At 47.7% G+C, this 24,813-nt stretch overlaps 1 protein-coding gene across 8 annotated transcripts in view; it reads right to left on the reverse strand.

Moving 5' to 3' along the window:
* LOC142564977 (uncharacterized) overlaps positions 1 to 24,813 on the reverse strand; it is a 124,550-nt gene that overhangs the window by 15,394 nt on the left and 84,343 nt on the right. For 5 of the 8 annotated variants that reach the window (XM_075676211.1, XM_075676210.1, XM_075676207.1 and 2 more), the window contains 3 exons: positions 11,782 to 11,805; positions 7,101 to 7,118; positions 4,366 to 4,455 (listed from right to left, as the gene is read on the reverse strand). In XM_075676211.1, the coding sequence (XP_075532326.1) occupies positions 4,366 to 4,455; positions 7,101 to 7,118; positions 11,782 to 11,805 (132 nt within the window). The remainder of the gene's footprint in view (positions 1 to 4,365; positions 4,456 to 7,100; positions 7,119 to 11,781; positions 11,806 to 24,813) is intronic. The other 3 variants (XM_075676208.1, XM_075676206.1, XM_075676205.1) reach the window with 1 other exon arrangement.

Below are 24,813 nucleotides of genomic sequence, written 5' to 3' on the forward strand. Positions count from 1 at the left end.
TCTGGTATAAGAGTTTCTTAATTGCTTACTGAGCACTGCCTTCAAGACAAAACACTAAAGAACATCATCATCGCCACAAATAAGGAGCTAGCCACATGCTAAAAAGACAGCCGGCGTAGTACGGACCCTTAGCCAAAAATGTAGGTAAAGAAAGGGCGAAGTCAGGAATGATGATTGCAGTTTCGTTCTCAGCATCTATGGTCGGGCTTTTAGGTCCCAGGGAACCACTTGCATTCTGTGAAAGTTCGTTGGACAGCCCGAAACCTGACTTGAGATGTTCCACATAATCTGAGCCTTGAACAACTTAAGCAATGATAAGAAGCTGTGCTCCGAAAATATTTCCAACGTAGATAACGCCATCTATTGGATCGAAGCTCCAAATGCTGGCGGCATCTATACCCAACGTTGTTGCGCTACCGCAGCCTCACCGTGCATTACATGACGTTCGCTCTGATGTGCGGGAACCGGTTCCTCAGTGCGTTTCTCCATGCCTTCAGGAAAGTAATAGAAAGGAACAGGGCCGGAGCTCTTCGTGATGCCCGAGTACAACAAAAGGAAGGAACAAATGTCCATAACCCTGGAGAATGTAATGCATCTCTCTTGCCACGCCGACATTACAGAGGGAATAAAGCCGTTTTCTGATTCATGCAGGGAAACAAGAAGTTTTCGCTTCTTTAATTCGGACCATGTCGCAAACATTCATTCTGCCATTGCCAGCGCTCCCGTCATGTGCCTGGCCATCACTCACTATGGTATTGTAGGAAGTGTTGACGGCGGTCCTGGAGCCATGTCGCCGTTCCTGCGTTTATTTCGGCAGAAGGGCAAAGGCGGCAAGCAGAGCGGCGGCTGCGCCGACCAACATAGCAAGCTTTGTGAACCACACTTCTTTGCCGAGCTTGCGCATCGAGCACGTGCCGGGCATTTTTACTTTTCTTTGCTTTTGCAGCCGGCATCACGGCGGCGGCTGCGAGCGCCGTCGGAATGCGGTGTCCGTGAGCGCTGTAGCCCCCGCCCCCCCACCTAGACGGAACGTCTAAATGGCGAACCAGCGAAACCGCGTTTCAAAAGTGTGTGTGGCCAGTCCAAGTAGCCAACGTGAAGGGCATTGAGTCACTGCCGCAGAGCTCGGACGGATGGCACCGGGTATTGCATAACGGGCGAGGGACGCGATGGACGAACGTTGGAGGGACGACCGCACCAACTTGACGTAATGACGGCAGGGACATGCGTCCCAAGGATAGATAAAACGTTATTTGATCTATTTAAATGTGGCGGGGCCCCTAGACATCCGGGAGCCCCTTCGCCGACATCCCTAGGCAGGCCCGGTCCACCAGCCAGAACTGGTTATACGAGCAACGGCCCAAAGAGCGACCTTCCCCAAGGAAAAGGAAGGGCTGAGAATAGAGTGCACCGCTATGTTCTCGGGGCAGCTCCACAAACAGTGGGAAAGACGTGCTTGGGGCGCTCGGTGGGTGGTAAAATGTTAAAGATGGAGACCAGGGTAAGATAAATGTCCGAGATGGGGAGAAATAAATGCTTTGGTTTGAATCTGGCGTCATATTGAACTTTGATGGCTAAAGGAATAGTTAGGGGGAGGTAAATTTCATCTCCCTTTCCTGCAGTACCTAGTAATCTGGTGGCAGGTGTAGATCCCCTTTCCTGGTTTTTCCGTGGTGTTGGCTAAGTGGTTTTCCAGGGTTCGGAGGTAAAGACCTACGACATGCACATTAACGCGCTCCTTCCCAGGGACACAGTCATGCCCAGGCACCCACGAGATGGTCATCGGATGGGGAAGCGACGGCATGTTTTATAACATGTCTGTGACCGTCTTAGGTCCTACGCCTAGAAGGAAGGAATTAATGGTATGCACTTTAGGAATCGGTGCAGATATTTGTAATTGTAGAATCCGCGGCCACGTGCGCCACTGCTAGGGCTAATGCGACCTCCTCATCCGTGGCGGTGCGCGCTGTTTTTATCGAGGTACAGATGTTATGCGTCCGTCCTCGGTCATGGCAGCAGCCGTGACCGTTCCTTCGAGCAGACAGACCGCAGCGTCGGCATAGAGGACGACTTCGCGATTCCAATAACACCGCGGGCACAGTAATTTGCTAAAGCCATGCGGCGGCCCGAATAGTGGTGCGAAATAATGTTTCGTGGCAACGGTTCAAGTTCCATGTTAGTCCTTAGTCTTGCATAAATCAGGAACCACGTCTCTTCGTTCGGGATTGTGCCGCTTGGCTCAGACCCCAGAGGTCAGAGTAGGTCTCGCACTGTTCGTGTTCGGGAGAGCTACAGGAGATGATTACTCCTGTGTGCCTCTAGGATTTCCTCGAGGGTATTATAGAGACCAGATGGCAGGAGATGGGAAGTGCTAGCGCGGACCGGTCGCCTCAGTGCGGTCTTAACCACCCACCTTATTATACTATTAGAATGAACCAGTGCTTTTTGAGTGACGTGGTGATACAGGAAGTGGCAGGCGAGCCGACAGACTACCAAAGCCTTAATCACTGCATGGCATCCTTCACAGACAGACCGTGATTGCGTGGCGCAATCCAGCGAACCAGTCCCGACATTTGCTTTATTTACTTATCCAGGAGGTTCAGGGTAAAATCCGCGTCTAGGTTAGATTGAATGCGCAGACCCACGATATTTATTTCATGTCCCTTAGGTACTGATTGGCCGTGTACCAACAGGTAAATGCCTGTGTCGCAGGTGTGCATTACTCTTGAGCAATTCGAATTTTCTGCAAGCAAAAGAACCCCACTATGCCAATATGCTGTTCGGTGACAATATCAATATTTAGGACAACTTGGCTCTTCCCAATAGAGCCTTGTGACAGCCATGGGGTCACATTATCAGCATAGAAAGTGTGGGGCAAATTAGGTATATCTGCGAGCTCTTTAGCAAGTGGTGCCATGGTTACGTTAAATATTGGTGGTGATTGGACTGCTCCATGGGGTGTGCCCCTCTTCAGGTGGAAAAAAAGCGGCCTATGTGAGTAGACCTATTCTAATCTCGGAGGTTCGCTTTTTACATGTTTAAAAACTATGCTTCCAGATCCTATTTTCAAGCGCAAAAACTGAAGGCGTTTTTCCCAAGCAGAAGCATTCGAAAATTGTTCTAAAGGAGGCGTGGGAGCTCTATTGGCTCTATTGTTTGATTGATGCCTTACAGCTGATTTTCGCAACGAGTACTTTCCTTTATATGATGAGGCTGCCTGTTTTAACAACATTTCGAGATTAAGCAGTGTCAGCATCAGATCAGACTCCAATTTCAACAAGTGCCCAGGCGTAGGATATGCTTCTTTCTTATGTTCGGCCATCGAGCAAGTTCCTCTGGTGTTGCTACGTTCAGGAGAAGCCCAAAAAGCGGCTGTATCTTTCAGCGGCAAGCTCTGGTTGTTCTGGCTCCAAACAATTTTGCTTAGGGCCTTTTTGCGGAGGTCACCACCTGGATAGCGATACAGTGGTTCAACAACCACCACAATGGCCTTCGAGATCTTCTACAGGTCGGAGCTGTCATACCAGCTTTTGCCTAGATTACCCTGACATGAGAGAGTAAACACAAAAGTTCTAAATAATATATGGAGCATGCACAGCTCAAAATAAATGTCGCCGTCACAGCGCAGCGAAAAACTTCTGCCGAAAGGAAGAAGCCTGCAAACGCTACGAGGGAAACCCGTAGGCAAGAGTAACTTTCGAACGTTTGCTTGTATCCTAGGAAAGCTGTTCTGTATTCTGGCGACGCTTCACGTAAATTAACGTGAAAAATTGTGAACTAGTTAACGCCATGCTCAGAAACTTTCAACTGCAATTAGATTTTGCTAGTCTTGAGCAAGTTTTACTTGTGCACAATTTTTTTGTACCTAATGCATCTCGATTAGAATTTTGTACGCAGACTGCATCTTCAGTTGGCTTCGTAATGCGATATTGAGGAAACAAATATTTAATATTCTTTCCTAAATTCAAGAATAAGTGTCTCAGTCAGCTGAAATATTCGAGCACGACTGCTGGCCTCCAGAAACATCAGTGGGAGCTCAAAAAGGGAGAATATTATTGTCGAAATACTGCGATGAGCATTTTACGTCATCACATTCATCTACTCTGTATTCAGCTATGAGATTCTCCTCAGCTATAGAAGGTTACATTGAGAAACTGGAAATTGCCAAGAGCAGCTGCAGGAGCTCAAAATGCGTAAAGAGAAGTCTGGGCGGTTAAACAGACATATCGTAGACGACGCGTCTCGGCAGCGGCAACACGGTGTGGGGTTGCATTGCTTCTATGCTATACCACATTAGCTTCAACATTCATCCTGTGCAGGCTTGTGGTAAAATGTTTTAGCAGAGAGCATACTAATTTAACGTACCTTCTGGCGAGGTTTATTCTCTTCATCATCCTTGTCCTTCTTGTCGGGCTTTCTATCTGTAGGCTTGTTGTCCGGAATTTTCTGAGCCAACTAGAACAAGATGCCAAAACTGCTTTAACATACTGCCTGCATAGGCCAGCATCAACTACTACACTAGTCAGTAAAGCATCCATCTTCACCGGTTTTTGTCTCACATGCGTGAAAACGGCATGCATTAGCACACCACTACAGGCGTGCTGCTTCACGTTTATCCTGGAGGGTATGGCCATTCGTATTAATGATACAAGTTTCGGCAAGAACAGCAGACCCTGAAGTTATGGGTTTGATTATTTATTAGAAGGTGCATGGTTCTCCACTGTTAAAGGAGTACTGAACCAACCCTCGGGCTTGGAAAACGTACATAGTCCGCGGATAGTATACGCCGCTGTGAATTCTCAGCTAATCTTTGCGATCGTTCGCTGGGCGCGGAGCTTGCAAACGCAACGTGAAATCACCTATCTCTCAAAGTCTCTCTTTTCAACAGAACCTGCTGGTCGCTCTCTTATGGACGCTTTATTTCGTAGTATAGAAGATTCCCATACGAGCAACTATTGGACAAGAGGTGACGTCAATCAAAAAGGATGTTTGGATCAGTGCGCTTCTTACTACAGTTATCGTATACATTCATGGACGCAGTGTCATAAACAGGCTGAATTAAGGCAGAGTCTGCTTTCTAATTTTAATAATAATTTGGTACTTCCGGAGGAAACGGTCTGTCGCTGCTGACTCTCGGTGAGGCCACCCGCATAGTAATAAGGCTTTGGTCACTCTGATTACCCCTGTCGTAGCCGTCGGGTGTCGCTATTTTCGACTAGTTTTTATTGCTCAACAACCCTCGAACCACGCGAGCCCTAAAGTCACCACACGCAGATACCACACGCACGCTAGCCAGGGCGCTCACTCATGGCCCCTCCAAGTTAAACCCCTTGGCATACTAAATGATAGCGCTTCGAAAATGAGCGAGTTGAATCTTGCTACAATCCGTCGGTGTAGCCGGTGAAGGAGAAAGTCAGTCCGCACCACACACGAACATCAGACTGGTGGATATGAGCACCAGCACGCACTCAACCCGTGTAGTGTACAAACGAAACGCTGCGCATACGCACTACCGTTGCACGTAGCTGTGGTTTGCTACGTATCATAGACACCGCCGCCACCGTGAGGTGAGGACAAAGGCATTTGGCTTGCATTTGGGGTGTTGTAGGCGTCAAAATAGCAAGCACTGGCGTTAACGTTAACATCTACTATCAAGCGGGAACTGCGTGCAGAGGTGACGTTCAGTAGGAGCGTTTGCGGTCGCTCCACCGTAGCCTTGGCAGTGCAAATTGCCAAAGAAGAAGCGAAAGCAAAGCGAAGGGCTTGTTTGATTGCCAATTACTGCGCTTCTGCTTAGGGCATTGAACTCCTTTTCGCGGCGATGTATTTCGAAAATAGACCATTTTAACCTGAAACGTCATTCTCCAGCTCAATAAAAAGTGGTTCAGGGCCTCTTGGAAAGTACCACTTAATGGGATCTGGCAACAGTACAATAACCTAAATTTGCAGGAGAGGTGTTGTTGCAGCAGGATTAAGGTATTGTGGTGAGTGATGGTTTACGTTAGTCACCGTGTTTGGTTCTGTGTTATCTCGACCGCGCTTTTAGGATTGTTTTTGTGGCTAGGTGGAACTAGAGGAAGCAAAAAAATTAAAGGGGGGGGGGGTGAAATGAGCGCGCGTGCAACTCCGTACATCACGTATCATGCTACGGACAAAGGACGATCTGGGAATAGATCGGCTGCCTTCAGTGGATTCATGCTAAGGTGTCATCACCGACTAAAACCGCGGTACTTAAGAATATGGGCAATACACGCCTTGCAGGTCGCTCATAGCTGTGCAGTGCTCCTGCTTTTGACAGCACGCGATGCATTTGCGGCACGTAAAACAGCCACATGGAAGGACGCGAAAGAGGACGCTGTTGTGAGTTTTTAAGGGAGAAATCCTTCTTCCCGCAAGTACATTACATGTGGGCTCGAGGGACGCAGTTAATTGAAGAGCGGTGGATGCGGTGCAAGAGTGAACCGGGCTCGACAGAAGAACGCATGACTGGCGCACATCAAATGGCTGATGGCCGCACGTAGGCTCGGTCATCGCGCTACCCGCACGCGTGGCCGCTCCCCGTTGGGCACCATGCGCGCGATACAACAGAACTTCGTTGCTTAAAACATCACTTATCCTGAGAACACACCTCAGGACGCAGACAGTGTGTTTAAACGCGTGACACGTTCTCTTACGTTGGCCTCCCTGCCGGCATGCTCTGCCTGTCACACGCTCCGTCGTCCGCGGCGGCACGAAGTTTGCTCAATAAAGCTAAATGAACAATTCCTATAAAGACACGACCAACCTACTTCTTCGTTCTCATGAACTGCAGATGGGTTAGCCATAGGTGGTGATGTGCGTAAAGTGAGCTGCCGATCATCGCCTGGGCATTCTTACAGTGGAGTCAGTATGCGGATTTATTTTCAGAAAGGCCGGCTGATGTAGTGTGGCTCAAACCTCACAGTCTAGGTTGTGGAATTCATTACGAACTCATTTCAGCCCTTGAGCTCCACACACAAGCGAAATGATTTAGGCAACGGTATCTCGATCGCATATGCAATGCGCAGTCGTGTGCGTTATGCAGTATTCAATTTTTAATTTGAGTAATAAGTCGAGCTTACCGACAACACATGAGGGCCCTGTGGTTCGCCAAGCCGCAGCGTGCGAGAAGAAGGAAGAAATGGTCAGTGCAAATGCGCAAATAAAGGCACTAATTTCTACATCTGTGCTGTCGGTACATCAATTTCATCCTGGGTGCTCTAAATTGCGTAACCTTATGCCCTTAGGATTGAGAACAGGTTCTTGCACACATCCACCATGCCATGGACACTGTGCTAGGTTCGCTTCAGTGTACACTCATAGAAAGTATTAGGTTATGGTGGTGGCCAAACACACAATGCTCTTTTAAATTAGAAACCAGGACCTTTATGTTCCTGAACAAGCATATCTTATTTAAGTTATGGAACTATAACGTGCAAGAATCATTTTATTTTGTCAATAACCTGTCGATAGGGGTAGTCGCGCCAGCAACGAATAAGTTACGAATGAATTGCTGAATCGTCTAAAGCACTGCCATTTATGTAGATAAGTGAAGGACCTATTTAATGAACTACGTTAAAAGTAACATGACAAAAATTTTGGCAACTTGTTAGGCTCCTACAATACGCGAAGGCGAACACCTGCTGCACACGTGGTAATGTATTCAACTATCCTACCGGAGTAGTCAGATCTCTTGCAAGACATAACGAGAAGTTGACGTATGACGCGAAAGGGTGATGTCCACAGCGACACATGGCAATTCCTAATACACTAGTTAAAGATTATTTTCTTCTTTATTTCGTTCAATCTTTATTAGCGTTATGTATAACGATGATGAGTGATGTAAGTAGGTAATTTTCAACGGGAATGTGCCGCTCTACAACGGTGAGTAGTTTCGGGGAGCCTGGAGCATGTTGCGAAGTGCGCTCAACCATTGGGCTGCTGTGCTTGAGGAACTTGAGCGACATGGGCTCGGTTCCGCCAACATCAGAGAAAACAGGTTAGACACACATTTTCGGTAGCATTGCCTTCGGAATCAACGTACAAGATGGTCTGACACATGTCTGAAAAACCGGGTCCCATTCAACAAAGTGCTTGGCATGAAAAGCCTGTAAGTTTCCCTAGTGTGCGATAGTGGAGAAATTCGCATTAGGAAATCGGTCACATGGATTCCTCAAGCCACGCAGACGGGCTCTTCAGCGTGCTCCACCACGAGTTCTTTGCCCCAAGATGCTTCTGACCCCAGCCGAGTTCGAGGAATGTAAACATAAGCACTACGAGGTCCCTCGTAGTCGTTAAGCGCCTCAAAAGAATGAGATCCGCGTTGCCCTACTGGAACAAATACAATTTGTTTAATGTAAACACTAGGTAAAGGAAATACAGAATCAACTTGCGTGTTATATCTCACCTACAAAAACCAGTGTGTCTGTCATTGCCGCAACAAATGGGCTTCAGGCATAACTTACAACTCTATCTGCCGTTTAGCCCCAAAAGATTAACATGGTTTGAAGGAATTCTCCGTCTAACCAAAAAATTCAGCACAACCGATCGCACGATGTATATCTACAGTAACGCATGCAATTATCAATGAAGTAATTATCAGAAGTGTACTGCAACTGCTGAAGAACGTCGTGTGCGAGTCGTGTATGACGCCGGGCTGCTTTCTGGCTCTTCCTTCAAGGTACGCTTTGTCATCTAGCGTCACCGCAGTAAAGTCTATACGCGGCCGATGTGTGAAGTGGTTTGGACTTCCCCGAGCACCAAAAAATTTAATTATTTCGTCAAAAAGGCAGGCACATATCCTGCTAACCCCATGACCAAAGTTGGCGTCAGCGAGGGTCAATGAAGAGCGGCACATAACCACTTATGTATAGTTAATGAGCTAAGCTGGCAATAAAGAGGCTTATTGAAGAGCCGCACGTACTCAGTAACGCCCACCCAACCAATGGCATAACTTGGTCTCAAACACGTAAAACATGGTGGTGCATAGTTTTCGGCACAGCCCTAGTACCAAATGTCCAGTGACTCAAATTGGCACCAAAGAGCTCAATTCAGGTATAGTAAATATCGACATTTCATGCCCAGTGGTCCAATCTGGGTTAATTGAAATAATTTGAACAGCGCCAAATCGACGTGTGCGTGCCTGTATCGAGCAGAGCAGTGAAAAGGACATCATCTACGTCACATCAAGCAAATTCCTATCCGTCGGTAAGGTCAGTAGAGCAACTGCAGTCCCGGTCTTTCTAGCACCGTCACCTCTAAGAGCAGCACCCGTAAGTTTCCCGTAGAGTGCTGGTACATGAGGTAGAGAGAACGGCAAATATAGGGTGAGCAAGACAGGTGTCGCCGCGGTGAGGGTGAACAACTCTGTCGTCTATATGATGACACCTGAGTGAAGTTGTAGGGCTCTCTCGAATGTTCCGATGGTGGACGAGTTCCTGGCGAGCGGCGGTAAGGTTGGACCGCCGACTGATATTGGGATGACGTTGACGTAATGTGGCTGTGATGGAAATTGCGGCCGACGCGTCGGCAATCGAAACAAATCGGCGGATCAGCAGATGTTCGCCATTCCTCAGGGTTGCGAGAAGGCCGCGAGGGTTACTAGTGTCGCGAAGAAGGGACCGTAAGAAAATGTGGGTGTCCTTTTACTTGACGGAATAGATAGACTGAATTCCAAGGCTTTTCAAGTTGTTGCGTACGACAGGCTGCTCGAGGGAAATCGTCGGTTGAGAATCGTTCGAACAGGCCTGGAAGCCAACCGGGGCCGCGGCTCCGATCTTTCGGTGAACGATACGAACAGTGTTTGAGGACATTCACGCGTGATGCGCAGAGTGAAGGTCCTCACACGACCACATAGCAGCCGTATTTCGAAGACTCGTCAACTGGTGTGCGAGGCGACGACTTGTTGCTTCTTCGAAGCGTCGACATTCATTACTGAAATCGGCTATTGTGGAAGAATTTTCATACACGAGAATAATAAAAACGTCGTCTGCTATGTCCTTCGATACGTTGTTCACTTTGTCTTGTGGCATCCTCTCGTCAACCTTGCGGCAAAGGACGAGAACGTCCAGGATGTACGTCACATACGATTCGGTCAACGCCAGGACGACCAAAGTTCCTTTCGCACAGCTCGCTGACGGCGAACAGGTATCGTGAACAACTCGTGTAGCTTTTGCCTACATTGCTCCCAGATCGCCAGTTCTTCCTTGTGGTTTCGAAACCAACTCCTCCATGATGACTCCTGGTTGTCTATTTACACTTTCATTTACCCTGTACTTGGTTGCCAACTTTCGCGACCCCTTCCTGCATTCTGTGTCCATTCTTTTCAGGTACAAGTAATTGTGAACTTTAGCCAGCCATTTATTTTTATCCACGTTCATGTGTCTTTCACCAAACCCAATTTTGTTCTGCTCTTCTTTGTCCAGCCCATGTCACCATGCACTGCCTCATTTGTAGTTTCACCGTGTGCCCCCAAAGCCAACCTGCCGACGGATCTTTCGTTTACTTCCAACCGCGAAAAGATGTCTCATTTTAAGGGCAGAATGACATTTTCGAACGTTAGCGTTGCCACCGGTACTCTTCTTTAGATTCCACGCACCACCTTATAGTTGTTGTGAGCCCAAATCGCTCTATGTTTCACTATCGCTGTACTCCGCTTCCCCTTCATTTTCAGGTTACATTGGTGGGCCCTTGAGCATTTCCTTCGTTTACACATACGCACAAGTATCTACATTGTTTGAATATAGGTATGACTTGCTGTTGGATTAAAATTACTCGTGTTTTCATTAAAGGTCATAGTTGCCGACTTCTCAGGGCTAAACTTAAGCCATATATTTGTCGCTGCGTTGCCAGAAATATTCCCAAGTGTTTGTAAATCTCTCGCATTGTTCGCTACTAGCAGAATGTCATCCACATACATCATTGCGGGGACCTTCTTTTGCTTCGTTTGTATATTGCGCATGTTGGATAAACCAAAGCCTAATTCACTATTTCCCAGTCGCCAAGCGCCTCCGACGACTGTGCCACTGAGAAGCGATCGCGCATCCCGACAATCTTTCGGAGTCTTGTGTTAACACTGCGCAGTTCTAGCCACCCTAGCGCAGTGGCTTTGGCGTTGCGCTGCTAAGCCCGAGGGCGCGGGATCGAAAACCGGCCGCGGCGACCACAATTTGATGGGGGCGAAAGGCAATAGCGCTCGTGTACAATGCATTGTGTGTACCATGCATATTGCTTACCATGCGTCTACCATGCAACTTTAAAGAACCCTCAGTTGGTCGAAATTAATCGGCAGCCCCCACTACGACGTGCCTCATAACCATATTGTGGTATTTGCTCGGAACACCGAACAACTTATTGCAATTAAACTTAAGCAATCAATCCAATTGACACAAAGCGCTCGCTTTAAAATTTCTGTATTTTACGTTCCAACGCAAATCTAATCGGGTCAGCACTGGTCCATCTGTTAGGAATTACTGAAAAAAAAATATGCATTGTTTTCTTCCAGCCAGCCGTTATTAAAGCGAAGAGCATGAGTTGCCTACACATCAGCCAATTCGAGCCTATGTATGTTTGAAAAGAACTTGAATTCAGGGGTTTTACGTAGCAAAATCACTTTCTGATTACGAGGCACGCCGTAGTGGGGGACTCCGGAAATTTTGACCACCAGGGGTTCTTGCGACGCTTTTGTGAATACTCTAAGCTCGAGATACGGGCTTAACGCGTAGCGTGTAACTCTTAAAATGTGTCAGAATAAACAGCACTTACCGGTAGGTATATGATGCTCTGCAGCTGCCCGTTTCGTATCATGCGAGAGTGAAAGAGAAAAAAAAAACAAGTCAGCGCTAAGCGTTAGCATTGAGGACTTCTTCTTTACGTGCTAAAGTTGGTGCCTGCTGCACTTCAAACACTACGTTACGGTGTTCGTTCATATCTGAGCGATGATCGACGGTTGGCACAAAAATGTTGCTCTGCAGGAGCACCACATCTTTCGGAGGGTCACTAAGTGAAACATTTCAATTTTGTTAAATGACCCCACTCTGCATTAAAGGATAACAAAAACATGGTGAGGTATTTGTTTACATTGTTTTAGCCAGAAAGTGCGTCTACATGGGTCCTATTTCTTTGCAGGTCTTCACAGCACTACGCGTCTTGATCCCTAATTTTACTGTAACAATCTCTCCCACGAATAAACTATTATTTCTTTTAAATTATCATGTGGACAAACCTCTTGCTGTGTGGCAGTCTTTGCATATGTCTCTAACACCGTCTTTTGTACTCCTATTGTTTTAATTGCTGTGTTTAAATGTCTGCCCGCATTGTAATGGTATGTCTTTTCCTGTTCTAAATCTGACGCTTACTATATGTTCCAAATTAGAAGTAGTGAATTATCAGAGTAAATAAATATGTAGCGATTTGGCAAGCGTTCAGAACGGCTATATAGTGACTTCCATAAAAAACGACGTTTTGCCTCTGATATAAATGAATATAAATAAAAATATTGGTGTCAGGAGAGCGATGAAAATAACGATCCCCAACAAGACGAAAGAGACGACGTAGGGACGCTAGCCTAACGTTCCGCCATACTGGTTCTTCTGTTCATATTTTCTGAGTAGTTAACAATGTACTATTTAGCCGAATATATCTGCCTGTTTCATAACGTGATAGCTTGAAGGGCACCGTTGTGCAGTGAGCCCGGGGTAAGCGGCGTTGAGTGTGAGTTGACCATGTGCAAAATGTATCTACCAATTGCAGCGTGGCGTGCGCTGCCCTGGCTGAGCAGGAAAAAAAAACCAGAAAGCTCGCCTTCGTGGGTAACATTTGTCGCTAGTGTTTGCCGGTAAAGGTTACGGTAACATTAGCTGCAGTTGCCGAGAAGCGTGGGAAGCAGTCACAGACTTCTTAATGCTATCGCGTTCCACTCTTAAAGGCAAAGCTTAAGCGTTTTGAACTTTTGTCGTACACCTGGCAGTAGAATAAAGCAACAAAGAAAAACAATAGTGGTTTCTGTTTCTGAAAAAAAAAACGCGCAGTTGAAGAGAAAATTACGACCGAAAATGTTTTTGGGTAAGTATCCAGGTGCGAAGCACGTTTTAGTGGTTCCTTAATTAAATGACATGAACAGGTCGAAGGGTATTACTGATTAAGGCACCATATGCATTTCCACGTATATACGTCCATATATGATGAATATTTCTGTATGTAAATGTGTAATCACCTGTGGTCGAGACATGTTTGAAGTCCGAGAGCAGAAGCTTGGAAGGAGAGTGGCCCCTGGGCATGCGTAGCTCTCAGCGGCCCTTATCCTCTCTTATGGCCCAATAATTGCGCCAAAAAGCACACCATTTTATTTGTTAATTCCTCATTTGCCAACTGTATATATCCTCAAAATTATGGATTACGTAGTCCCTATGTTTAGGTTGAGATTTTAGCATTATTGTTCCGCATTGGTAAGCAGCAGATTACATTAAGAGTACAGCGCTCAGGCCCCGTTCCTGGGGCAAGCGTCGGCGGCTTCGGCGGCGTAACCGCGAGAACGAGCACAGCGAAAGATAAAAGAGTGAAGATGGAGCGGGAGGAAAAAGACGCGAGCTGCGAACGGCGGAGAGCAATAAGAACGGCGCCTTAACTGACGTGCGCGCGGGAAACCGGTTTCATGCGGAACCGCCGACCGCTCGATGCGTACTCATATGTACTCTCAGCTTGACTGCTCGTTTTACACTATCGCCTGCTCGCGTCAGTTCTCACATGCGCTGTTTGGTTAGCTTGGTTTGGTCTCGTTCGCGCTTGTTTCGATTGTCATGTTTTGCCATTATCTTTTAATGTCATTGTAAGCGCTACACGAATTGTGTAGTACTTGCTGGAATCCACGTGGCACCAGCGATTACACTGGGACATTGGACGAGTCAAGCGCAAAAGTCGACGCGCTTCACCCTCAGAGTAAATTTTTGGCAATCGACAACTCCTGCTACATGGCGCACTCGAAATATTTGCCTCAATATATCGCAAAATCAGAACACGTAGAGAGCTGTGCTCAAATTTCGCATTGGGTAGTATCGTAATCATCGGTGAATTTTCTTAAGGTTACCCAAGAAATTAAAAATGACCTTCGTGACATTTCTGAAAGATCGCGAAAATCGCATTAAAACTCATCCTTATACCGATACTTAAGGTCGGACCAGTGCATGTTGCGGCGATGTCTCTACTATGTTAGCAAACGCTGACGCTAGCAGATCGCTGAGCGAGGCCGAATCGATCAATTGAAAGCACACGGACACTGAAGATGGCATGGAATCTAATATTTGCTCGAGCTGGCAGCTTTTTGGTGAGGCCGTCCCATTCGCACAGAGAGAACGCAATTTTAGCGGATGGCATGACCCACTCCTCCGCACCGTGGCGCCTGCACCCGAGGGTTTTTCACGCCTCCAGCAGGCTCCGGTTACAGTTGCTGCGTCTTGGATGATTCGAGAAAAACAGGATTTTACACCGCTATAGGATACCTTATGATGGCTCAAGGTGTGTGACGGGAGAACCGCGTGCTCGCAGCTATTTATTAACGGATACGTAATTTTGGGGGGTGGGCACGCATACATGCCCACTACTATGACGCGGGTACGTAGAAACGGCATATCCTTTTTTTTTATTTCGAGGATTTTTTTTTTGTTCCTGCGTAATGCTCATTTTACGCTGACATACTCGTAGTTTTCCTCTTACCCATTGCCTACCTGATGACAAGTAAGGCCTTGATAGATATATTTTCTTACGGTAAATAAAGGGAACTTTTCGTAAGTAAACCGGCGGATGAGATCAGAACAACAAATGCGAGACACGTGGATTCTTGTTCAGGGTGTAACATAAGAAATTGTAACAGTCTAAAACGAATACAAAGTATAAACAACCGACAAAAAGCCACTTTTATCGACCTTTTGAACTACGTGTCTAGTGTTCGCTTTATTAGCAAATGACGACACGTGACTAGCAGGAATAGGTGTCCCAGTTCCAAGGCAAACATTCGAAGCGAAGTGTCATTGAAAGTGCAAATACACAAAGAATGTTGCAGCTAAAGCATATTAAGCTGTCTCATTGTGGATTAAGGAAGTTTTTTGTGTTCTGCTGTGTGTATTTGGGTGATGCTGCGTGCTAAAGTTTGAAGACTCGACGAAATGAGAAATTGTGCATGAAGCGTGCAAGAACGAATGATGCAGTAATTTACACGGTTATTAGTATATTGACACGTGTAGTTGTTTATCTTTCACGGCTGACCGCTTTTAACTATTTAATAAATATTATCACTCAGCGCAGGACGCGCCGGCATGTATCGGAAATTTCTTGAATGTTTTCGATGGTTCTATGCGCTGTCTGGGTTCATTGAACCTTGTGTAATATGATTGCATGCGCGCCGCAAACTGTGTAGTATTTTCTGGAAGACACGCGGACACTAGCCATTACTCCGGCACATTTGGTGACTCATTTATAAAAGCTGACGCGCTTGACCCGCTGTTCAGCTTATCGATGATCGCTGACTGTGTTCTCCGCTATTGTTGTGCTTTGAGTGTAGCATGTTTTTCTGGGCACAGGTTCGCCCAATAAACAGTTAGTTTCGCTATTTACACTTTTGCTACGGCATTCCTCACCGTCAGTACTATGTGACGTCTGGTGTAGATGCTTTGCGTTCCTGTACCGGACGCCCCCGACTAGCCGTGGTGAAAGCCCTCATCGCCAAGAAAATACCAACGTAGTCCTGGGCCACCGAGTAAGTCGCAGGCTAAAGCACCTGCCACCGAAACACGCACTCCTACCTGAGACAACCGAGAAGATCGTGGCCAAGTCTACAACCCCAATGAGAACCCCAGCATCCCCCATCCTGCTGCAACAGCTGAGGGAGCCATCGGCCTTCCGTGAATCATCGTTTGAAGATCCGCATAACTGGCTGGAGACCTACGACTCAATCGCGTCTTTCAACAACGGCAACTCCAATGACAAGCTGCGCCACCTATACTTAGCCTTAGAAGACGCCCCGAGAACGTAGTTTCGGAAACGAAAATCGACCCTGACTACAAGGGACCTGTTCCGCAACGGCTTTCTGCAGACCTTCACGAGCGGCCAGCGCAAAGAACGAGCCCAAAGTACTGGAATCCCGCATGCAGCTGCCGAACGAGAACATCGCGACCTTTGCCGAGGAAATGAACCCCCTCTTCTGCAACGCTTAACCCGACATGTCTCAAAATAAGACAGTTCAGGCCTTGATGCAGGGTGTGAAGGAACAGCTTTTCGCCGGGTTGATACGCAACCCGCCGCAGACCGTCGCTGGATTTGTTTCGGAGCCCACACCGATCGATAAGACGTTTGAAATGCCCACCAGGCAATGCAGCCGCCGTGCGCACACAACAAACTGCAGCAATGCCCAAGCGCTAGGCGCCGATGACTTGCGCGACGTTATCACAGTGGTCTTACGGGAGGAGCTGCACAAGTTGTGCCCTAGGCCGCAGCCCCAGGTGGCCTCGATCGCTGACGTAGTCAAACAGTTTCAACGGTCACTAGAAGTAACATAAATTCCGGCATCGCTTCACCCCAGCCGGAAGCTATGATCTACGCTGCCGTCGCCCATCGTCAAGGTCCCCCCTAGCGACCGACTAAGGACCCCCTTACGCCGCAATTCCATTGTCAACTGCCACCGCCGCCAGCACGCCTGCCCGTCGCTCAGCACAGCTACCCGAGGAAGACGGGCATTTGGCTTCAGCCTGACCAGCGCTCATTCTGCTATCACTGCGCTGAAGTCGCACTTGTCTACTACAGATACTTATACCGCGACATGGGACTGCGAGGATTCGCCGTCAAGGCACGTCGCTTACAGCAGGGTGAACGGCCAGGTGATATCACCGACTACCTCGCTTCCACTGAGTGGTGCCAACGACGTTCGGTTGGCCGGCACCGTGGCACTACCTGTCGCCGCAGCGCCTGCCATACGCTGGCCCAACCGGAGCAAGTCCGTCAGCCCACATCCGGGAAACTAATAGCGGCAACCGATGGAGGCGCCGTTGCTGTTCGTCGAAATGACGAAGATCCTCTGCTGCCTCCGAAAGCGCAGAAGAGACTATCTCGACGACATAGCAGTGCCAGGCCGCACTCCCCACGAAGCCTCGAAGCAAAGAATCAACCGACCAAAGATCTGACGACGCGACTCCAGCCACACATCAACGAGACGTAGATGTGATCTGACGCCAAGATCTAACTGCAACACAAAACAAAGAGCCACTAACCTCGACGTGTTGCTCGACGGCCGCGCAGTCACCCCGTCGCTAGACAAGGAAGCCCACTACACCGGCCTAAATAAACCTTTTGCCGCCGAGCTGAAAGCTAAGATTTATTGGGGAAGCCCCCGAGTTCGTACCGCTGGAGGGCACGTAATAACGCCGACTGGTATCCGCATGACAACAATTGCCATTCATGACCGGGCCTACCTTGCCACCTTCCTTATCCTCCAGCAGTATTCACGAGGCGTCATTCACGAACTCCAGCCAGCAGTTCAAACACATCAACAGGGGCCTGACGATTGCGTAAATCAAGAAAATTGTGCAAACGAGCAATGCGTTTGTTCTGTTTGATTCTGCCGCATCTACCCAGAACCATAGTTCCCGCACTAGACTTCCACATAAATCGATGTCTCCCCATTAGCAAGCACCAACAGCTAAGAAGTCCTCTCCAACAATACAAAGAGTGCTTTCCGAAGTCATCGAGCATTCAACCAATACCAGTTGCAAGACATCGCATGATAAACGATCACTTCTCTGTACCATTCTGCCAGAACACTTACAAAGTTTCGACGCGAGAAGCTGAAGATATAAGCAAAGAATCGGTGAAATTTTGCTCGACGACACCACAAAGCCGTCGAAAAGCTTGTGGGCATCTCGTGTAGCCTTGATAAAGGAAAAAGCACGGAATTCGGCATTTGTGCGTAGACCATTGTCGGTTAAACAAGAACACAAAGAACGATGTATACCCCTTCCCCGCATAGACGACACATTCGATAGGCTGTGCAAGACTAAGGGCGTCGCGTCGATGGATCTCAAGACTGGCTACTGGCAAATAGAAATCGATGAGAGTGATCGCGAGAAGACCGCCTCCGTTATGCCAGAATGTCTCTACGAGCTCAAGTCCATGCCATTAGGACATTCCTGGGCGCCTGCAGTGTTCCAGCGCGTGTTAGCAGGGTTGAAGTTGCAGACCTGTTTCGTCTACTTGGATAACGTCGTCCTGTTTGCTAATAGTTTCGATGGTCACCTTAGGCGACTAGGGACTGTATTAGAGGTCACCAAGTCATCAAGGCTCACTCTCAAGCCGGTAAAGTGCTGCATTGCTTACGACGAGCTTCTGTTTTTGGGTCACGTCATCAGCAAATATGGAGTCCACCCTGATCCGCAGGAGAGATCTGCGTTCGCTAACTGCCCACAGCCCAGTAACGAGAAGGGAGTGCAAGGATTCCTTTGCTTGTGTGCCTATTTGAGACGCTTCATGAAGAAGTTTTCGCGCATCGCCGAGCCGTTAACTTCTCTACCGGAATCAGACGTCGATTACAAGTTGGACGTGACGCACGGCGAAGCCTTCCGAGAATTTACCAGCGTCTGCAGTCACCGACATTGCTCGCCCACTGCAATGCCAACGCCGACACAGAAGTATACGCATACGCAAGTAGCCTATTCCTAGGCGCCGTGCTAGCCGAAATGAAAGACTGATTTGAAGAGGCCATTGCTAACGCTGGTCGGTCACTGTTGAAAGCGGAAGCCAATTATTCTACAATGGAAAAGGAATGCCTTGCTATCATTTGGGTTGCCACGAAATTCTTCTCTTTACCTTTACGGCAGGCCATTTAAACTTGTAAGCGACCACCACGCCTTCTGTTTGCTGGCATACTTAAAGGACTCTATAGGACACCTCACGCAGTGGTGCCTGAGACTCCAGGAGTTTGACATAACCATCGCCTACAAATCCGGACTGGAGCATTCTGACGCCTACTGCCCATCACGCGCCGCCATTTAACAGCCGCCGCAAGACGACAACAACGATGACCCCTTCATAGGAATAATAAACGCATAAGGCTTCGCTGAACCGCAGTGAGCAGTTCAGCATGTCGAGGATGCGCTCAGGGAGGCTCGAGAGCTTATATTGGTTTAAAGATACGCCATTACGTGGTGCGACCTATATTGACACATAACGCTTGTATTTGCCTTCCCTATCCTTTGTGCATTGTGTTTGTTCCACTAATTTCTCTTGTCAGCACAGGGAATCATAGTGGAAACATACCTTCATCTAAACGCTCAAAATTTCCAGAACTCTCATGGTCCTCAAGTTGAAGCTGTTCGTCTACTATAGATTTCCTGCACTTATTTACCTTAATCAAAAATGTTCATGCCAAAGTGTGTTTTGCATGATACAAATAGAGTAATATCTAGTTATAAATTACACGTTCCAGGAACCAAAACAGAATTTACAGATTCAACTCACTCGAGAGTATGCAAAGTGTTTTGTACGTGTCTGGCTATCCAGCATTGTATGGGCTTCCGCAAACTTCTCCCAGGTGAAACAACGCGCCTGTGTTGATTGAGTAGTTGTGTGTGCGGAGTCGGGAGTGCACGTACGTGTGACGACCCCAACACGGCGACGACCACGTCGAGATCGATCGTGCGGCAGCAATGACCTTTTTACACCGACCGCTCGAGGGTAGCTTCCTACATACGTAATATACAATCGTACGTACCTATGACTTTGTCGTGTGGTGTATGTTGAAGCGACATGATATTTGTACTCCAGCGTAAAAATGCTAAAATTGTTTTCGCCAGGCGAAACGTCGATTGCGATAGCAAATTAGTACACAGCTATACGAAGTATGGATAGTAGTTTTATCGGCCGTATAAACTTGGAAACATTCGCTTACTAACTGAATTACGAATCATGGTATCAGCGCGGTCAAGGAATTATGAACAAATTATATTCGATGAGCGCGGACACACGCTGTAAAAACGTTGATGTGAGCAAACGCGGCAGCAGCAGCGAGCGAAGTGAGCAGATCCCTTTCAAGATACGGCGAGCGCGAACGCGGACTGCCGTCCAAAGTACGCACATCTTGCTGGAGTCAAAGCCACCCCCGCTCCATTCCCTCACGCGCTGACCCCGCGTTCCTCCACATATGGCGCACGAGACTGAGGCACGATAGTCTGTTATCCTTGAGCTCGGTCGCGAAATGTGCAGTTGCTGCCTGAGCACGAAGCTGCCTATCTTGTCGCTCCCTCCTTCTCTCCCATACCCCACCCCCCGGCCTTTCGCGCGACAGAAGATGGCGCCTTTGCTGTTCTCTTTGTCTTCCTCGCGCGCCAGACTGAGCCATGATCTTCGGCTTCCCTCGCCTGCTTTCACTGACTCATACAGCATACGACGCGCGGGGACGGTGTTATTGCCCTTGGACTTTATGACGGCTCATCACGGGGACGGTGATACCAGCGGCAGAAATGCGCCTGGAGTAACCATATAATTGCTTTGGCAGTAAAAATTGTTGGCTCCGGCATTCTGCAGGGAGCAACAGCGTCGCACTGTTTCTACGGAGTGTGAACAGCTACGACGAAAGGACGAGTAAAGTTCGCTGGAGCCGGAGATTGTTCAGTCTAACACGCCTCCTCAAAGTGCGACCTGCAATAGGGTAAGAAGATAAGATAATGGCACACGGCGCATGGGAAGTGTGAGTCAATAACCAGGCCTTTTTTGGAACGAGAGAATTCTTTATTCAGTATGGGATGACCTACTTGAAGGACTTTGAAATTAGTCAAGTATAGCCAAATAATCTATTACTATTGTTTAGCACCAAGTGACCTGCTTTGTAAGCATGCACGTATCATTGCTGAGAAGGTAATAAAGAAAAATAAGTGATCCTGGCCTAGTGGTTAGGGCACAAGGCTGCTATGCTCAATGGCAGAGGCTCCATATCCAGTAGAAGGATCGACATTTGGGCGAGTTGGTACTGGTTGAACATCTTGAAGGGGCAGCGCAAAAAGACGATGACAGAAGGCAGGAACACACAGGACAGCGCTGTGTGGGTTCCTTCGAATAAAGTTAGTTGCGAGTTCAGCGCTGTCCTGTGTTTCTGCTTTCAGTCATCGTCTTTTTGCGCTGCCCCTTCAAGAGGCTCCGTATCAACATTGGTCACACACTTGAGAGGTGACACAGGATTCTTGCGAAAAGTGCCATGAATGAGGCAAAGAATGCTTCGCAATAACACCTTCGCAGATTATTGCTAATCCAAGCAACTCACGTATCAAAGACAACGAAGTTGTATGAGGGAGTTCTCAAATCACTAGGATGGCCTAAGGTTCTGTTTTGCCACTGTCCACAAAATTTACTCAAGACTTTTACTAAAGCCCTTTCACTATATCCCGTGAAATTCCGTTATATAGCAGTGTTTTTTTTATAGATTCGCTATATCCAAGGGCGTTATAAGGTAAATATATTCCAAAGTGTTTTATTCTAATTCTGCAATCAGCCCTCGGCGATTCATCAAAAACTCCTCTGGCCCTCCCCCACTTCGCCTGCCTGTCACGCGACCCCACGAAAACTGCGATAGCTCCACATCTGATATAACGTTTACGCCCTGATTGCGCATCGTTAGACCAAACAAAAGAAATATAATTATCTCTGTTCCACGCCTTTACGCTATTAGCCCACGGCTACTAATCAAAAGTTTTCGGGCTGCAGCCACCTGGCATGCCTGTTACGCAACGTCACAAAACTGCGAGATCACACTTTGTAAAAGTTACCTGTGCGCGCTAAAGATCCATTACATGCCGAAGAAAAAAATTATTTTCTGAATAGCAGCAGACTGCCCCTTTCCGAAAGGAATAGAAGAAGGCTGCCCGCCGATCGCTCAGGCACTGACTACTTCCACCTCCGGGAGAGGATGGGTTGATTTGCGTGTAATAAAACTGTTAGCGTGGCAGCACAACGCTATCTAGCCATTTCGGTGCAAATACGACAGCTCTATGCCAATTCTCCTTTGCTGAGGATCTGTGTAAGCGGTACACGTTACCTTCTGTTGCATGCCGCCTAGATTTTCGACCAGTCACTGCAAGCTAAGTAAGGTAAAGCAGGCTAATCTCAGACACAAGCACCAATCTCTTAACTTGTTTACCTATTATCACTTTGTTGACTCGGCCCCATCGAAACCCTCTCCACTTGAGCATGCTCGTCACCTTTTATCACCCAAATAAATACGAAAAACCGCACAATGTAGGCAATTTTATTCGTTTTTAAAGCGTATAAAAGTGACCTGTATTAAGCGAGGAGAGCGTTTCATTGGGCTTTTCAGACAACGCTGCGGGTAACCGCCCGATGTTTGCGTCGGCTGTTACGTAAACCTGACGCCAGGAAATTGGAATAATAACAGATTGAAATAGTTTACGCTATGAGGCCCCAACTATTGCACACTGTGTTTCACTTTTCCTTTACTATCACGAAAAGTAGGCGGTATTTCAAGAATGTACTGAGAAGAAGAAGCACTAAAGAAATAAGCTAGAAGGTCTAGAAACTACATCTAAAAATGGGTTATTCATATTCAAATGTGCAATAACCTGCATACTTGTATGCTAGAATTGCTGCATCAGCGTTTTGCAAAAAAACCTTCCTTCGTATGTAATGAGTCGATTCTATTTTGTAGCAATATCACGAATCTAAAAAAAATTATGGGATGTTACGTGCCAAAAGCCCTCTCTGATTATGAGGCACGCCATAGTGGGGGGGTGCGGAAATTTAGAACAGGAATTTAGAATTCGAGGTTTTTTAGCATGCACCTAAACATAAGTACACGAGGGTTTTCGCATTCTGTCCCCTATCGCTGATCTAAGACAGCAGCATTTGAGTATAATAGAAATGTTTGTTGATTTGGGCCCTTCCGTCACGACCTCAGACAATCAACAACGCTACCTAGACTGCAATTGCGTGGATCCGTAGGAGTACAAAGTCAGAATTAAAAGATTCCAGTCGCTCCATAGTACAGTGATCGCTGCATAGACCTCTTCACTCAGTGAAGATGTCTCTTCCAATGAGGTATGGCACAAACCAACTTTTACAACTCCTGATAGTAACATTCCAAAGCAAATTCGTGGCTCACACTGCTACTGCGTTGCTGGGTGTTCATTATTTGACATTTCATACTGACCACTCCAACGTTACTAGAATAGTTTCAGTTTTAAAACTCAGCGCCGTTGCGCGGAACCGCCCCCCGCCCGCGCCTTCGTGGCGCTGCAGTCACGCCCGGCTTCACTTCCTCACTAGCTGGCTACGCGTGGCGGGCTGAACTAAGCATGCAGTGCAGTGTTGGTGTATTGTGTGGTTCGTTTTTGACGGCGATTTTCAGCAAGCATGTCATCCGCGAAACTAACCTCCGCTGAGTTTGTTAACAATATCACATAAGATGCCGAGATGCTGCGTACCTGGCTGCATAGGCGGCTATTGGTACGATTACGACAGTTCGGCGCGCCACTTTTTCTGCGTTCCCAGCAATGCGACGCTTCGCTCGGCGTGGAACACAATGATTCCTCATGCCGACCGGGAACTTTCTGCGAAATCCACGGCATGCGCTCGCGCTGCTGCTCCCGCATTCGTCATCTTCGTCTTCCACAGACGACTACGTTGCCATTCATCATTCCCGCGTAGAATTTCAATTCTGTCGTCGTAATGGGGAGACCGCGTTTACGGGAGTATGGGCCGTTGCTTAAGGGAGTATGAAGGTAGGAAATCAACTTTATTCAAGGTCCTGCAGGCTACGAGAGCTTTGGGCTCTCATGGAGTGGGCGTCTCCCACGACGGAACCGGGAGCCTGAGTTACCTGGCGGCGTCGTGGACCTGCTGGACGTCCCAGAGTTGGGGAGCGAGTTCTTCGATCGCTCCGCATTGCTTCTTCAAAATTGCGTTTGTCCGTTTTGGAGTTTACGTGAGCTTGCGAGCACAGCCATAGTAAATGGTAGACGTTAAGAGATGTATTGCAATTGGTGGAATAAGACTTGTCGTAGAGCTCAGGCATGTAGTGGTTTAGTCTGTTTTCCGTGGGGTATGTGTTTGTCTGTAGCATTCTGAGTTTAACCGCTTGAGCTCGAGTGAGCGTGTGGTGTGGCGTGCTATACTCTCTACGTTGTAGGTAGTAAGGTTTAGTGATTTCATTGTATGTAGTCGGGGCGTCTTTTCTCCGAGTGGTCGGGTGAAGCCGCACGATCTGTAAGCGCGCGCGCAGCCTCGTGTGCCACCTCGTTAAGGTTGGGGACGTCGCCGATCTTTGTTCCTAAGTGTGCCGGGAACCAGTATAGGACGTGGTCCTTAATCTCTTTCTTTGTGACAATTCTGAGAGCCTTTGCGCACACCGTGCCCTTTTGGAAAGCTCTGATAGCGGCTATGGAGTCGCTGTAGATGTGCGAAAGATTGTCGTCGGTGAGCGCAACAGCGATCGCAACCTGTTCGGCCTGTTCAGGCTTCCTTGCAATTACCGTGGCTCCATGTCTTGTGGAGCCGCGGCCGTCCACAACCGCCACTGCGAAAGCTTTGTTTCCCGCGTATGCCGCCGCGTCCACAAAAGCTGAGACTTGGCGGTTAAGAAGGAATTGTCCTCCCGCTTGTGGTCTGCCCCTGTTGTTTTGGGGGTGTAAGTTTCTAGATATAGGTCGGACCGTGATCTTAGCGCGGATGTCCCGTGGGAGGACCATGAGCCACTCATTGTCTTACGTAACGGACAGATTTAATTTTGAGAGAAATTTAATTTCGAAGAAT

Source organism: Dermacentor variabilis, chromosome 11, assembly GCF_050947875.1.
Source record: "Dermacentor variabilis isolate Ectoservices chromosome 11, ASM5094787v1, whole genome shotgun sequence".
NCBI lineage: Eukaryota > Metazoa > Arthropoda > Arachnida > Ixodida > Ixodidae > Dermacentor > Dermacentor variabilis.